The sequence below is a fragment of the Drosophila montana genome, unplaced genomic scaffold (genome assembly GCF_035044405.1).
Source record: "Drosophila montana isolate Dmon_TW-CO22-7 unplaced genomic scaffold, ASM3504440v1 contig_1505_1, whole genome shotgun sequence".
In the NCBI taxonomy this organism is placed as follows: domain Eukaryota; kingdom Metazoa; phylum Arthropoda; class Insecta; order Diptera; family Drosophilidae; genus Drosophila; species Drosophila montana.
The window spans coordinates 4124256-4141501 of record NW_026996452.1 but is presented as its reverse complement, the minus strand read 5'-3'; the positions used below and the strand labels follow the sequence as shown (position 1 = coordinate 4141501).

At 40.9% G+C, this 17246-nt stretch overlaps 2 protein-coding genes and 1 long non-coding RNA gene across 8 annotated transcripts in view; all 3 read left to right on the top strand.

Moving 5' to 3' along the window:
- Nucleotides 1–4343, top strand: part of Nlg1 (Neuroligin 1) — a 43134-nt gene extending 38791 nt beyond the window's left edge. For all 3 annotated transcript variants that reach the window (XM_064694680.1, XM_064694688.1, XM_064694672.1), the window contains 3 exons: nt 323–474; nt 1410–1525; nt 1675–4343. In XM_064694680.1, the coding sequence (XP_064550750.1) occupies nt 323–474; nt 1410–1525; nt 1675–3833 (2427 nt within the window). In that variant the 3' untranslated portion in view covers nt 3834–4343. The remainder of the gene's footprint in view (nt 1–322; nt 475–1409; nt 1526–1674) is intronic.
- Nucleotides 4344–13420: 9077 nt separating this feature from the next.
- LOC135437287 (probable mitochondrial glutathione transporter SLC25A40) lies at nt 13421–15048 on the top strand. Its single transcript, XM_064695202.1, has 2 exons — nt 13421–13608; nt 13703–15048. Exon 2 carries the CDS (start codon nt 13737–13739, stop codon nt 14943–14945), a length of 1209 nt encoding a protein of 402 aa, XP_064551272.1. The 5' UTR covers nt 13421–13608; nt 13703–13736; the 3' UTR covers nt 14946–15048.
- Nucleotides 15049–15549: 501 nt separating this feature from the next.
- On the top strand, nt 15550–16254 carry LOC135436885 (uncharacterized). Of its 4 annotated transcripts, none has more exons than XR_010437618.1 (2): nt 15550–15691; nt 15790–16254. It is a non-coding gene; the product is annotated as an uncharacterized LOC135436885 (long non-coding RNA). The 4 variants fall into 4 exon arrangements; XR_010437620.1 differs by having other exon boundaries at nt 15556–15691; nt 15764–16254; XR_010437617.1 differs by having other exon boundaries at nt 15556–15691; nt 15758–16254.
- The last annotated feature ends 992 nt before the right edge of the window (nt 16255–17246 follow it).

Here is a 17246-nt window from a genome sequence, read left to right as displayed (position 1 = left end):
TTCAAAGTTTATTTAAAGAATAAAAGTAGAATGAAAAAACTTTCTATCAAAACCAAAAGCTTCATTTGCTCGAAATTAATTGCAAAGCCTTTTGAATTAAATTAGGAGAAACTTAAACCAGATATTGATAATTTTGTATACAAAATAATAATTAATTAATTAATTAATTAATTATTTTGTAAAATATGTTAAATTCTTACTGTTGAATTTATACATTGAAATTATTGAATTGTTTTTGAAAAATATATACATTTTGGTGTTATATGTTGTCTATGTAAGGGTATTAATTTTGTGGCATGCCTAATTTTGCTTTCAATTGTAGCTACCACATAGCATAATGGGCGAGGAGTTGGCGTTCGTTTTTGGTGCGCCGCTGGCGCCGGCCGGCCCATTTCCCAGCCACAACTATTCCGTGCAGGAAAAGCTGCTTTCCGAGGCGGTAATGGCATATTGGACGAACTTCGTAAAGACCGGGTGAGTAGTGTCTGTGGCAAAATGAATTGAAGAGTGCATTTGCTGAAAGTTTGCGATTGGAAATGCCGCACGGCATTGTGTAGATAAGCAGCGGGGCGCAACGTTGGCGGAGTCGGCGGCCAGCTGAGCCATCAACACGACGAGTCGCAGCTCTGCATGCAAATGCAAATGTTACTGCGACTGCGGATGCGACTGCGACTGCGGATGCGATATCCATGGAACTGGGCTGCGGCACGTTTTGCAATCTGCAACGCTCGGACAGTGAAATGAATAGAATTTTTACTGCCGTTTTTATTATTATTTCGTTACAAAAACTACGCCAAAAAAACGGCCATAAGCAGGGCAACAAACACAGCGCTCATGCAAATATTATTAGTAGAAATTCGGCGCCCAAGCAAAATGGCAATCAAAGCCGAAATCAGAGATCGTTAGCAGACATTTATGTCTTATATATATATATATATATTCTTTTTGGTATTCAGCTTCAAGTCTCATTCAGGCAGTCATTAGCTATTTGACCCTGAGATTAAAGGGGCAAATTGAAAAGGAAAATATGCTGAACAAATTGGGGCAATGTTAGCACAAAGTAAGAAGCAGAAAATTAGGCTTAGTACGGAGACCTATGAATATGCTGAGATAGCGAATAGTGGCTACTGCAAGGAACTGGGGGAAACATTATTTTAACTGCCAATGGGATCCGTTTTGGCGAGAGTTAATTTTCATTTATTCACTTTATATATTTTATATTATTTTTCTGTTTTCCTTTGTATCATATTCTGTTCTATCCAATGCTTTTCAATATATAATCAATATATTCTTTTATATACTATCCATTTGTATTTAACTGCAATATATTCTTGTTCATTATATAACGAGATGGGCCATATATCTTTTACTTCTTATATTGATCGGACTCTTTCTATACTTGTTTTTAGCAACCCGAAAGCACCGTGGAAGGGAACATTTTTGAATTCGCATCTCTTGGAATGGGATCGCTACGATTTGGACTGGCCGGAGTTTAATAAGCGTGCGCAGGCCTATCTCAATATTGGTAAGTACGGCATTTGCCACACTCGCAGTCTAGCACACTTGCTCAAATACCCGCACAACCAACCATGCCAACCAACTAATGAACGCATTTTGATGCCCTGACTTTGGTTGGAATCGCATTCGCATTTGCATTTGCTTGGTCTCTGGCAGGGATACCGCCGACAGTGGGCTACAAGTACCGTCAGATTTACATGAATTTTTGGAACAAAGAGCTGCCGGACGAGCTGAATCAAATTGCGGCAATACAGGTGCGAGGGCAGCAACAGCAGCTGGCCGGAAACGAGGTGATTACGGGCCATATGAGCAAATACGGGGCGCGTGACAATGGCGCCGAGGATCCGGTGCGTACGCTGAAATTGCTGCTACAGGAGCCGCTGGCAACGGGCAGCGAGCAGCTAGAAACCGCTGCGGAAAACATGTACAATGCCCCGCCCACATTCGGTCATGTGCATAGGCAGCAGCAGCAGCAGCAGCAGCAGCAGGGCATTGGCACTAATGGTGCTGAGGGCGTGGCCATATCCGGCGAGGATGCAACACACAGCAACGACTATGGGGAGTACGGGGCGTCATCTTCCACGGCGACGCCAGCTGAGCCCATTGCCAAATCCGAGACGACGCTGCAGCTGCTCATTGCGCTCATCGCCATCTTCATAGTGCTAAACGTGGCCATATATGCCACATTTCTGTTGCGCCAACGGCGGAAGCGCAACACATCCCTGCAACGCAAGTTGGGCGGCAACATTCTCAGCTACGATGGCGCCAACGATGATGAGCTGAAGCGTTGCAGTAAGTCGCGCGATGGCGACGATAGCTTCACTCTGGACATGGTGCGCAAGTCCAATACGTACGAGGCCATCAAGACAGGCCAGCGCTCGCCGATTAATGGCTATGCCATGCAGCGTCAGCTGAGCAGCTCCACGGTGGACACGCACACCAAGGTATGTGAGTGGATGTCCGCACAGCATCGGCACACGAGTTCGGGCCATAAGCTGCCCAAATCGGGCAGCTTTAATACCACGCCCCCGCCGCCGCCGGCTGCGCAGTCAGATAGTCGCATTATCATATGCCAGGACATAGAAGTGGCCGATGCCGCGCTGCTGACTCCGCAGCATATGCATGAGACGCCTGAGGGCATGCATTATGAGCTGCTGCTGCAGCGCCAGCACTCGGCGCTGACAGAGCCCAGTGAAGCCACACTGCAGCCACAGCATGGCCACGCCTACGCACACGCACACGCCCACTCCCACTCGGATCCAGTGGACATGATTTTAGCTGCGGATGAGCAGATCACAAGCTTTGTGCACGCCGATGATGTGGACATCAATGTGACCAGCCGCGACGAGGATGCACTCGTGCTGCAGCCCCTCAGCGCCGCACAGCAACTGGAGCTGCTGCGTCAGCGTAACTATCCCAAGGTATTGCCGACGGCGCAGGATTTGCGCACTAGTCACAGCTACAAGCGCAACTCGCTGCCGCCGCAGAATTTCACCGCACCGCTGCCACCGCCGCGCACCATTAGCAGCACGCTGGGCCGGCGGCGTCGGGATAGCAGCAATATAACCACATCGCCGCTAATGCTGGCCCAGGACTCTGGCGAGGAAGAGCCGCGTGAGCCGCAAATCACGCAGAATACCCTGATTGTGGGACCCATTGTGCCCAAGTCGCCAGCGGCATCGCTTAAGCGCATCAAGCACACGCCAACCGCGCGGCCTCAAATGGATGGCACAGAGGTAAGCGGTGTGGCCACGGGCCTGAGCACATTAAGCGGTTCGTTTCAGTCGTTCGAGTCGGTGCCGCCGGCGCATGAGGCAACCCCGCCACAGGGTCAACGCACCGAGTGTGTCTATGCCATAGCGGCGAGCGCCAGTGTCAGCTCCCTGCCAGGCATCAGCTCGCCCAGCAGCTGGTCAGCACCCAATGGTGATCTGTATGCGCAGCCAACAAAGTCCGCTTCGAGAACGTCGCTCATACCGCGTCCGTTGCAGTCAGCGCCAGCGCCAGAGGCGCCAGTTGCGTCGCAGCAAGTTTCAAGTGCAGCTGCCTCGGCCACGCCCAGCCGCATACCGCAGCTGCAGCGTCAGGCATCCGGCAAGGAGCTGTCGCCTGTTGACGGCGAGCAGACAGCAGATGCCACAACATCCACAACATCCAATTCACGCGTCGGCTCCGCCATCTCAAGTGATTCATCCGCCTCGGCTGCCTCCTGGCGCAACTCCACAACGTCTTCGTCCTCGTCGTCGACGGGCACCGTGCGAACGGAACTGCAGCATTGCCAGCAGCCTGGGCGCACCATTGCCACTCACATCTAGTAGTCGTAGACGCCAAGCAGAGCTCTCAATTTGACACCATTAACGCACCCGCTGTGCCGCGCGGGGCCCCGCAATGCGACGACAACGCCAGATTTTGGATTCCAGTGCAATGCCAGTCTGCCAGGCTGCCAAATCCTTTGACGGCTTGTGGCTTGGTTTGCCGTGGAAGCCACTCACGCGCGCCAATTCGCTCGCAATTTTCTAGTGTTTGTGAAAATTTAATAATACATTTTGGTCGAAAGTTTATCTTTGACTTGGCGGTTGGATTGCACAAGCAGAATCCTTCAGCGGGCGCACCAGGATCTGCTGCAGCTTGTGGTCGCAAAAGTTTTGCCCAACTTCCAGTTTCGTTTAGGCTTTGATTCAAATGAGAAGGCACCAAAGTCGAAATACCTAACGAAAACTCAAGTAAAATGAGTTTCGAGTTGAATTTTATGAAAGGGATTCGGAAAAATTACGGGAACGTATTTTAATTGATTTAAAAATGCATTGAATGGCAAATAGTAAATATTATGTGCGCAATAAAAGAAAGTCAAGTTTAACTTATTTAAGCAAATAAAAATCGAATATTAAATTCAAATTAGCTGTAATAGATATTATATATAATGCGTAAAATATATACTGATAAATAATTGTGTAAGATAACCAAAATGACATCAAGAATATTTCATTTGAAAATATTCTTTGTATTAGTTCGTAGTTAAGAAGTAAGAAGGGAACATATATAAATATTACTTGTAAGCATATTTGCTGCATACATATGATTTTACACATTTAGTCAAACCAAAGATAGAACATTTCATAAAAAAGAAGAAAACTAACAAAGTTCAGCTACAACGCAAACTGATTTTAGCTTATAAGGAAATTGTAAAACAAGTATTATGGGAAGATTAAACGGGAGCTAAGGTTACATATACATATAGCCTCTATAACTAAGCTTAATTTATGAACTACGTAAATAATAATTAACCTAAATATAAGCAACTTTCAGTTTAAGTACATAATCATGTAGAAAAGTTCGACTTGTTTATTTACGCTAATTGATAATTGGGAAGAAAAAAACTTTGCCGTTGGTTCTGCTTGTGCCTTGTTACCTGCAAATAAGCCCGAACAATGCGCAATTTTATCGACTACAAATTGGCCCAAAACTCTTGTGTCAGCAATTTGGCAAATAAGAGCTTCTTATATAACCAGCAGCAGCCAATACAAAGAGCACAATTTTCCGGGTGCTGGCAACTTAATTTGAAGTCCTGACTAAATCTCAAGCAATGTCAACATTTGTACAGTGGCAAATATTTCAAATATTTTCCGATTTTCTGTGAGCAGTTCTTGCCGCAGGGAGTTACATCAAACTTGTCACCACAAAATAGTTGCCAAGCAGTTTGCCTAAACTCTATCCTAGCTGGAATAAAGTTTTGCGACTGGCTTTTATCCTGGGCTTTCGCCTTTGTGGCACATTACTTTTTGGTCTTTCAGCGAATTGAGTTATTGTGTCGCCGTTTTCTTTTTTTTTTCCAAGGGTTCAGGGTTTTGTTGTATTTTATGCAAATTGCTGTCATGCAGTTGGCGCGTTTTTATTCCGCCTGGAACAGGGCAAAAACCTTGGCCAAAAAGTACAAGAATGTTTTGTTGGGACAAATTGAAATCCTTGCCATAAACACAACCAAAACGCAGAACGCACAAAAGTTGTAATTAAATTGAGCGTCCAATTGAATTGTTTGGTGGCAAGGTGCAAAGGGAAAGTCCCTTTCGCATTAATATTTGTTTTACGCTAATTTTGTTAAGTTCTTTCGTACTTCATAAGCTGGCCTCCCCCCAGGCGCCCAGTTGGCACTAATTGGGGTACACAGAAACTTGTCGGCATAACAAGGGGGCAGCATATAAATCGCTTAAATACAGCTGTAGCTTTTAGCTCTGTCTTCAGGTATGCAGCGCAGTGTCGACACGATTGACACATATTTGCACTTCAAAGAGTGGCAATGCAAGGGTAAAACATCCTGTGGCTTCACATATGACTGACTCAATTTCCAGCTGTTCGCATTTGCCTGCTGGTCGGCTCAGTGTTAATTTGCTACATGCCAAATGCTTCGAGTGTTCTCTACACTCAATTTCAACGCACTTTTCCCACAACTTGCTTCTTCACTTGCTTCTCAATTTTCTCAGCATGTGGGTAATTGTCTTTCGAGTATTTGCCTTTGTGCATTGCTGAGTCTGGTGTGAGCAGAGTTTGAAGCACTTGGTTAATTAAATCAGACCAGACATAACGACAATAACAACTTACACTTATAAAGCTACTATGCAAGGTGATAATGAATAAGTACAAGGGATAACCCATCAGTGGGAAAATGTATCCTCAATTCTACTTTATTAGTATTTCGGAGTCACTCCTTCGGGGTTAACTCCTTCCTTTGCTCTGCTTTCTATGAAGATATGATATGTATTCAAATACTCAGATGAGAGTCTCTTCGTATCCTTACTCAGCACGGGCAGTTCATGGCTTACAGTGCGTATGATTCATAAACTCTTAATATGTATAAATATCAAAACTCTAAGTCCGGAAAAATTACATTTGATTCATGGCTTAAAAATAAGCTGATATTCCCTTATATCATTTGTTCGTCAAACCTGACTTAGATATAGTCCAATCGTGCTACTTTATTATTTTTTAAAGTTCTTTCTTTGTTTTAATGTTTGATAACCACTTTAAAACAGTTTCTTTGGTTTTCCACCAAATTGAACATTGTCACGACAATTGTGTGTAAGATGCGAAAAACTACTTTAAAACTTAACCGACACCCACAAACTTAATCAAAGTTTCTAACCAACAAAGAATCTCTAGTAAAAGAAGCCAAATTATTTACCAAAATTGCTGACAACCGCAAATTAGTTTAAGCTCAAGAGTAGATTAAAATGAAGTTCTGTTAGCTTGCTTAGCTATTCCCACACACATAAAGATGCGAAGCGATTTAAGAAAATAACTTCTAGATAAATAAATAAACACCAACATAAAGACAAAAAGTCAAGTGCAGTAGCCAAACTGAAACTTTCTGGCGACGGGCAAAAATGCAAGCACATATACAATTGCATTGAACTATTTTTGGCCAGAGTTTTGATTTATAGTTGCCAATTTTATTCCAATGTTTGATTATTATATTTTTTTGTGGCTTGCAGAAGGAACTGATTCAATTGAAAATCGGAGCCAAATGGCAATACGAAAAATAAAATAAATATTTGTTGTAGTTTAATATATAATCGCATTAAATTTAAATGCGAAAAACGAAAAAATCTGAAGTAAAAATTATGTGAAATATATTTGCAATAATTAAATGCGATAGGGAGGTGAACAATGATAATTGCTTTTAATAAATGCATATGCGATGATATTTTTGTGGTATTTCTGCACACAAATTAAGCGGCTTAAAAACGTCATGACTAATTAATGCACTTTATAATTAGTATTATAAGTTTAATACCATTGAGCTTCATAAGTATAAAGCTGCACATACAAACACAATTAAATACCAACAGGGCCAACAGCTTAAATTCAATAGCATTCAGCAATAAACTGGTTAAACATTCCACAATATGACAAACCCCGATCCACACTTATACAGAAAATCACAAATAAAATATTACAAAGGCAAATATGCAAATTATGTTGTCTCATGTAATTCACTTTATACGATGCTGGCTGTTGTTTTATTTATATTTTTTTTTTATTTATGATGTGCTGGTGCATTGTTTGACTTTTTAATGAAAATTTTCATAATTTAATAGGAACCAAGCTCAAATCAACAAACGACACAACATAAACATGTGTGAATTATTTAAAAGCCAACAATTACTATAATCTGTATCTGTATATGTTGAACAAAAAACACAAAATAAAAAAAAAGATTGAAAAAGTTATTTGAGCTTAAATAAAATACATTCTACATTAAACAAGGACATATATTTTTTTAATTATTATTTTGTTTGAATTGAAGGCTGATTGTTGCAGCAATGTGTGTAGTTAAGCATTCTGTGAGAACATTCTGTGCAGTATTTAATTGTTAAATATTTTAAGCATAATAAATACACACTATGTGCATGGAATTATTGATTAAACACTTAAATATCGAGCTCTTATATTTTTCTTAATTGTTTCATCAATAAAGTGTATTTGTTGACGTGCTCAAATTAAATTTTCAAATTAAGTAACTTAAGGTTTTTAGCTACAGTGTACTGTTTGTTCATAAAGTTTTGCTTACAAAAGCTATCAACTGCTTTATCATCAGACAAATATTATTGAGAACTTTAAGTTATTTCCAGCTTACCAAAAATATCTAAGTTGCTTTATTTTAAACTTAAATTGGTTTTGTCAAAATGTTAACTTAGTAGTTTCGGTACCCTAACGCTTAATGCCTTTAAAGAGCTTAACTTGTCAACCGTACCTTAATTGCGGAAATTGTACGTAAAACTTTGAAAGGTTTTAAATAATCGCACTATAATCAAATAAAACTAAATTTTGCGGTTGTTGTTTGCATTCAAATCATTTGCAAACGGAAACACATCGAAATAATTGTGCTAACATAATAAATTAAATATTTTAATTAAACATAATAACTTCGCTCATAATGTTTTTGGTGCTGTTCATTTTTAAATTTCGAATGCATTCCCAGCTCATTTTAGTTTTCACTCATCTGCATAATTGTTTATTGTTTGTGTTGTCTGTTGCGGTTGAAGTTCAATGAACTGCAAAATTACAAACCTTATTGTTAGTGGAATCTAAACAAAATATTTCCAAAACAGCATTTCAATTGATGCACAAAGTAATTAAAGCAAAGGTGCGGAATTTGCTAATAGTGCTTCATTAATGTTGGGCATGCATTTTAGCATTAAATTTGCATGTGACCGTAGAATGCGTGGCTTTAAAGCTTCAACAGAATTTGACAAACACATTGAAAGCCTCAACTTATAACTATAAAATTGTTTTTAAAATTATATTGAAAAAATATAATTAAATGAAATTAATTGAAGCAAAATACATTTTAAATTTATTAAGTAAGAGGCTCTAGTCGGGAGCTCCAGACCCGGAACCATCTTCCTCCAACTCCAAATGCAGCTCGCGCTACGCGATAATAGTTTCCTCAGAAGGGCTTCGAACTTGCAACAGACCGCACAATTTGACGCCGCCTCTACTCAACGCAAACATTATTAATTTAGTCTTAAAAATAGCAGCACAAAAGTCAAAAAACTGGATTTCGATATAGATTCTTATCGATTACATGCGCGGGCCTACAGCTAAAATTTCAAATCTCTAGCTCTTATAGGTTCTGAGATCCTTGCAATCATACACACGGACAAACGGACAGACGGACAGACAGACAGACGGACATGGCTAGATCGCCTCGGCTGTTGATGCTGATCAAGAATATATATACTTAATGGGGTCGGAGATGTTTCCTTCGGCCTGTTTCAGGGTATAACAAGAAATGAAAATATAAATTATTAAAGTAATCAATAAAAAGAAAAGTAAGTGGTTCACACTCAAATATATCTCAAAGTTGTAAGCTGATTAAATTCTTAAATTTGTCTCAGAGCCAAAAACATTCAAAGGGCTAGATCCCGCCCACACAAACGAGCAATTCCTAAAAAAAGCATAATTTATTTATATATATATATATATTCATATATCTTTTATGACTTTTGCTGTTTTCGCATTTTGCTCATATCATGCATGCATTATTTTTCTTTTGATGCTGCTGCATAAAAACAAAAAAGAAGAAGGGAAATAAAAGTGCGCGAAAAGTAAATGGAAGAGTAGCAAAGCGCAGGAAACTTTATAAAACGTGACTTGGAACTAAAAGTGAGGCAGCAGTGGCATCAAAGCACCGCCTGCAACATGGCAATGTGGCAGCGACGTCTCCCGCCTGACTGCCTCCATGACTGCACGAGACCAACTGCCTTCGAGTAGCAATTAGCGCCATGATATTGCGGTTTGACGGCACGTGGCATGCGCCATTTGTGCGTGTGTGGCATGGCATGGCGCAGCGTTAATATGCTAAATGAGACGCATTGACAGCCACTTGCAGCCGGCGCTGTGCTAAGTATTTTTATTTTATTTTTGTAGCATACTTTACAGCGCCGTGTCCTAGCTTTACGTTCAATTTGCTTATTGCAGAACGTAAACTTGGGCAGACGATGACAACGCTGTCGCCAACGTTGCTGCGCCCCACTTCCAGCCAAGTTTGTTGCAATTTGCAATTTGGGTCGTGGCAGCTACCACCACCATCCGTTGCATTGTCAGCCACGCATTTGTCGCTAATTTGGCGCGAAACGCCTTGGCGTCTCCTGCTTCAGTTGGCTGCAGTCCCTTTTATAATTGCTTGGCACCAATTGTTTTAAATGCTCGATGAGCGTACACAAATTGCTTGACTGCCGCCGCCACAGACGGTGCTGAGCTCAATGCAGCCTTTTAACCCAGTTGAGTGCTCTTACACCACACAGCAAAAGTGTGTGATGTGCGCAAAAAATACAGGAGCAAATAATGAAAAATGGAAAAAACTCAGTAGCAATAAAAATCATTAAATTAAAGAAACTTTACAAATACCTGCTTATTTAATAGCAAAAAGTTTTCCGCTAGGCATCAATATACTTCAAGAATTTATGATATAGATTAATAATTAATTAATTTAGAAATGTTTAAAAACTAATTCTGTAAACATTCTTCGATGTCAACTTAATTTCATATCGACTTAAGCTGAAGGCAGAATTCATTGCCGAAAAAACATGTTTACTTTTGGGCTTGTAAAATGCTCTCACATTCGATTTAAATATATTTAAATTATGCCAGTTACGAAGAGCCTTAAAGCTTAAATAATAATAAATTTTATTCAATTAAGTTTGTGTTTGTTCGCATTTTAGCATTTAGCATAGCTTTCGGCATATACAAAAATGAATATGTTTACATTAATTCAAGTGTTGTAAGTTAAATCTATACGAATTTATTTTTGTTGTCTAGTGTTAACGTCAATGGCTTCGTGTAGCAATAAGAAATTGCAAATGTTTTTATTATAAACAAAGAGTGTGTGAGTGCATGTGTGACTGTGTGTGCGTGTATGTGCATGAGTACGTGTGTGTGTGTGTGCACATGTGTGCGTGTATGTGGGTTTGAACTTTTCGCCGTTTCAAGTAGAAATCGATGCGCATCAATATTCAATATGTTGCTTTTACTGGCATCGAGCTGTTAGCTGCCTTCCCGACCGCCCGCAGCTGAACTCTCCGCGAGCCGCGACAGCAGCAGCAGCAGCAGCATCAGAAGCGCAATCTCAATGCGAATCCTCGACGATTCCATACGCCAAACGCCAGCTGATGTTTGCTTTACGTAATGGAATTGTGCGGTGAATGGTGCGTGGGGGCGCATTTTCGCCTTGGCCCGGGTTCGCAGCGGGTTTCCCTCCACTGACTTTTTACTGTATGTGGATGTCCGTGTTTGAGTGTGTGAATTTTCTTTGGCTTGGCGTACGGATTGGCGGTTCAGAGGCTTTCAATTGGCTTTCGGCACTGCGAGGGACGGAGCGGCGTGCGACGTGTGGGATACGGCGTGTGGCATGCGTCAATGTTTCAACATTTGCCGTTCACATTTTCAATGCCGCTTCATTCAATTTATTTTCGACAGAAATTAAATAAAAATACGCATATATTAAACTTAAACAGTGCCTGCCACATTGACATAAGCTGATTATTTTCCCATGTTAAACATAGTGGACAAATGCAGTCGACAGCTGTTCTGAGGGTTAAAAACTGAAAATGGATGCATCGTTAACTATAGTGGAACTAGTTCCGCTCCAGATCATTTGCGAACAATTTGAGAGACGTTGCTTTTGGGCTTGAGGGCAACCTTTATCGTATGCACACCAGTGTTGTGTAACAAAGCAAACACGTGCTCGTATTAGCAACCAACTAAGTGTTGTTATTCCACAGTTTTACACCACAATTACCAGCTCCACACCCCTGGCGTGCCACCTCTCCGCCACAATCTCACTAACTACGTGACGCACAGCAGCTACGTGTCGAATTCCCGAATATCCCCACGTTACTCATAAATGTTAGACAATGTCTGCAGCGTATGTGTGTGTATGTATATGTGTGTGCATATATTGTGTGTTGGTAAGTGCGAGAGTGTGTGTCATGTGCATGTTTTGGCATCTTTCTACAGCTACTCGCATAGCTCAGAGACTCGCATATGCCTGCCCATTTAAAGTGATTTTTTCTTTTTTTTTTTGTGTACCATAGCCCAAAAAGTTCTTGTTCTTCTTCTGCTCGTCTCTGACAACGTAATCATATCAGCACCACATTTTGTCAGCCTTTATTCTTTACCTATACACACAGGCAGGTGTGTGTGTGCGTTGCAACATGCTTTACATGTTGTCCTTGTATTTGTTTGTGTTCCACTTTTTGTTGCGTTTTGTCAGCTTCAATATTGCATGGCTTAACCATGCCTGAAGGAGCCGTTGCGAGTGCACTCTGAATAACTAGGTATTATAAATAGTTGACGAACACGTTTGGAAATTGTTTAAGCACATTGCTGTTAAATAAAACAGATGAAGTTAAGACACTTCAGATGGCTTATAATATTCATGTGGATGTATCTTTATAAAAGAAATTGCAATTATTATTATGACATCAAATGAATGGGTACTTTTTAAATGTCTACAGGAGTTCAGTTAAGAAATCTGGGCCACTAAGAAAATATGATTTAAACCATGCTATGCATGCTCTACTACGTTCATTGCAAAATTCCATCAACTCATATTGTGGATACCTTTCAATTTGCTTTGCTAGCGGACTTATTCTGTATCCTCCGCCTATATTCTACCCTTTTTGACGGAAATGTAGCCACCCCGTTTGTACCTTTGCATTCGTTTTAATAAACTAACGAACCGCTGTGTTCTAAGCTGTGCTCCATCCTAACGCCAGTCAGCCAGAAAACCATACACATCATTTTGATGTCAATTATTTCGCAGTAAAGAGTTGACATGGCTTTTGTTCGTAGTTGGGTGCGGGTGGGCTCCCCTTGGCTCCCCCACCCAAAGCTCCTAGAATACCAGCAAGCGCGACACGGCAACGTCAAACCCAACACGCACCCAGAAACAAAAATATTCAGCCTTGGCTCTTTGTAGTTGTTATTGCTGTAAATTCTTTGTCGTATGACTTTGAGGTGGGCTTAGGTTTCCATCCAACGTGTGGCTATACATAAAGATGGCTGCCTCTTTGTGCTTTTTGGCAGCTCTTGTACGGAGCTTAAGCCCAGCCAAATTGAAACAGCACATTTCAGCTGAAAGCAGATGCTACGTAATTGCCCAAAAAAAAAAAAATGAACAGCAAAATAAAGCAGAAACATGTTCAAATTGTGACTAATGATGATGGGCATTGTTAAGAAGATCACGAGATGCAACTAATAAAATAAGTTGGAGGAAGGAACAGTTTACTTAGTGGTACCAAAGCCTGGCTCTTCGGATAATCTAATATGCTTATTTCTTAAATATTTATGATTATCCCTGGAAAAATAAACCGAATCAGCCCATCGTACAGTTTACATATATATTTTTCTATATTTTTTTGAGTCTTTCAATAAATTACACATTTTGCTGACAAAATCAATATACCCGCTGCAGGGGTATAAACATCTGCTGTCCTGTTGGCGTGCTGCGAAATTTCTGCATGGCGTTGCCATCCCGTATATGCTAGCTGTCATTGCCCGAACGTAGCCATCTGGCAACGCTGTCACGCTGTAAGCTTAACTGACCTTAGCATTTGCTCAACGTTGAATTTGTATATAAAACTTGTAACTCGATTCGATTTCCGGCTCCACTGTCAAACAACAGCAGCAACAGCAACCAAAACGGAAGCGCCGACGCCATGTCGAAGGAAGAAGCTGCCGTCATCAAAAAGCTGCTACAGGGCGCCAGGGACAGCTATAACTCGGGCAGCGGTGGCGACAACAATAAACCTCGACCCAAAAAGATGCTCAACGATCCGCGCTTCCAGATACGCCCGCTGCAGCAGGTGGCCTCCGCATGCACGGGGGCCATGATCACCGCCTGCTTTATGACGCCGCTGGACGTGATCAAGACCCGGATGCAATCCCAGCAGTCCCAGTCGAACAAGTGCTTCCTCTACTGCAACGGCCTGATGGATCATTTGTTTAGCTGCGGTGCCCATTCGCACACCACAGTGGGCGGATCTTTTAAGCCACAATTTCGGAGCACACTGGACGCCCTGATCAAGATTAGTCGCCATGAGGGTATTGGCGCCCTGTGGTCGGGCTTGGGTCCCACGCTTGTATCGGCGCTGCCCTCGACGGTTGTCTACTTTGTTGCCTACGAGCAATTCAAGGCCAGATATATAACCATCTACCAGCGGCACTTTGCGCCGCCTATGAATCCCCAGATCGGCCAGCGCCAGAATCTGCCCCTGGTGGTGCCCATGCTATCCGGCGTGACGGCACGCATCTGCGCCGTCACCTTTGTCAGTCCCATTGAGCTGGTGCGCACCAAGATGCAATCGCAGCGGCTCAGCTACGCCCAGGTGCTGCAATTTGTGCGCAATGTTATAGCGATCCAGGGAATCGGTGGCTTGTGGCGCGGACTGCCGCCCACCATACTGCGGGATGTACCCTTCTCGGGCATATATTGGCCCATCTATGAGTACCTCAAGGTCTGCTTTAGCAAGCACAACGAGGAGCCCTCCTTTGGTTATAGTTTTGTGGCCGGGGTGCTGGCCGGTTCGGTGGCGGCACTGGTCACCTGTCCCTTCGATGTGGTCAAGACCCACGAGCAGATCGAGTTTGGCGAACGCGTCATCTTCACGGATTCACCCGCCAAGGAGCTGAACAAGCAATCCACCTACAGCCGCCTGGCGGCCATCTATCGCGTCTTTGGGCTGCGCGGACTCTTTGCCGGCTACGGTCCGCGGCTGTTCAAGGTTGCGCCCGCCTGTGCCATTATGATATCCACCTTTGAGTATAGCAAACTATATTTCTTCTACTACAATGTGAATCAGCACAACGAGCAACTGCTGCTGACCAATCCCAATGCCAAGCTGGTCAAGGAGGATGATATCGAATAGTAAATCACCGTTGTTCGAGTCAAGCATTCTATTTTATAAATAAACTATGTACATATATTTTATGTTTAATTATAAATACTAATTACTGTTCGGCTCAATTTAATTAGCCACAAGCAATATTCACAGCTTGGGGCAAATTTGTAAGGTCGCTGCGTGCGCAACTTCTCCTGACTTCTGTTTGAGTTCTGTTGATTAAATTTAACATTTACGCAAGCTGTCACTTAAAAAGATATAAAGGAAATGAAATTCATGCGAAATGAGTTAAATATGCAATGGCAACACTTCCCAGTCCAAATAGAATATCCGTTGCCATACTTGAGGTCTTAATACCCCGCAATCACAAAAATTAATTAAGATGGTTTTCATAAGGCTGTGGCAAATGTGTTGTATATATATTTATGTTCGCACCTTTCCAGGTGTTTGTGAATAGTATTATAAGTTGCCAATGTAACAGGGCTTATATTGGAATTAGTATTGATCTTATATTACAGCCTGTTATGATTTCATCACAGGGTATTGTTCAGTCGATTCCTATCCGCCTCAACATCTTCACTTCGAACGCATTTATGCATGAATAAATGTGTGTTATAAGGGAATGGAAGCATGACAGAGTCGACAAATATGAGGCAGAATTTACACTCAATATAAATTGAATGTGATACATATCGAGGAAAAAAGAGAAGGAAAAGTAAATTACAAAAATACAAACTACTTTATGTGCCTATATAAAGGACAGTATGGAGAAGGTAAATAATATTATAGATTAAAACTTGAATTGCTTTACTCTTCGCAATTTAAAATTAAAAAGTAAGTTTAAGTTTATTTTTCCGTCTCTTGTCGCAAGTTATTCCTTTGGCCAATGCGAAATGCTGTCAGGACTCGAAAAACATTGCCCATTTCAATTCCAGTTACTTGAACAATAATCGAATTGCTTTGCAGCACTCCATAAGAGTTCCCGGGTCACGTTCACATTTCACAGAAATAAAAGTAAAAATAAAAATAAAATGAAAGCCCAAAGCGGCAACGTTTATCGAATTGTGCCAAATCCAAACAATTCACACACTTGTGAATTGGAACATGCCGCATGACCAAATTATTACCCGAATGCAGCAAATGCGGTCATATAAATCAGAAATATCAAACTAAACATAGGCAATATACAAATGCTTTTGTATGCAGCCAACGAAAACGGACGAGGGGTTGTTGGCGGAGGAAACTTAATTGCATTTTGGAAAACGAGTGAAAATAATTAAAAAGTATCTACGTTTTGCTGAACAACGCAATAATAAAGTGAAATTTCCCCAGCGAATATTTGCCATAAGTATACTTTTTTAAACATTGAACAAGCATTTTACAAAGCTTGCCGAAAGGGGAGTTAGGGTAGCATAAAAAGCATATTTCTGTTTGTGTTGACCGCAATTTGGCAAAGTAGCCAAAAAAAAAATAATAATAAAAGAAGGAGAAGAGCGGAAAATGCCTGTCAGATAGCGATGGCCACAAAAGCTGTGATTTCCACTGACAGTGACTGACGGCTAGCGATGAGCAGAAAAGTGTGATTTTTTTTAGCTATAACTAGCATTGGGAGTTAAACAAATAAAAATATGTGTGTGAGAGATATGAGGATAACCAATTATTATTATTTATTATTTTTTAGTTTTAATTTATTTTTATATTGAGCTCATTTTTAGAACTTGACTATTAAATAATTAGTGTTTAAGATTTTAAAAAGTGTTTTGAATATGATGAGTAACTTTATTATTATTTTTTTACTTAACTTATGCTTTATTTTAATTTAACTGGTACTATGTAAACAACTTTAATTAAACTTACTTGAGTATTTAAAAAACTACTTAATCTAACACTGGTAATTCTAACACTGAGGAGTAACCAATTATTATTATTATTATTATTTAATTTTAATTTATTGTAACATTAAGCTCATTTTTGGAACTTGACTACTAAAAAATTAGTGTTAAAGGTTTGAAAATGTCTTTTGAATATGAGAACTAACAGCGATTTATACATGATATCCTCGTGTTCAAAATTATTATTAAATCTAAAACTCGATTATTTGTACATCCTGAACCCATTGACAATGGTCAGAGAGTTTTTAATGTTTTTGTGCAAATTTATGTAACTGAACAGGAAGAAGAAAGCATCTCCGTCCCCATAACGTATATATATTCTTGATCGGCATCAAAAGTCGAGTCCATCTTGCCAAGTCCGTCTGTCCGTCTGTCTGTCCGTCCGTCGGTATGTATGAACTAGAGACCATTTCCTATAATAGATATCTTGCTCCAT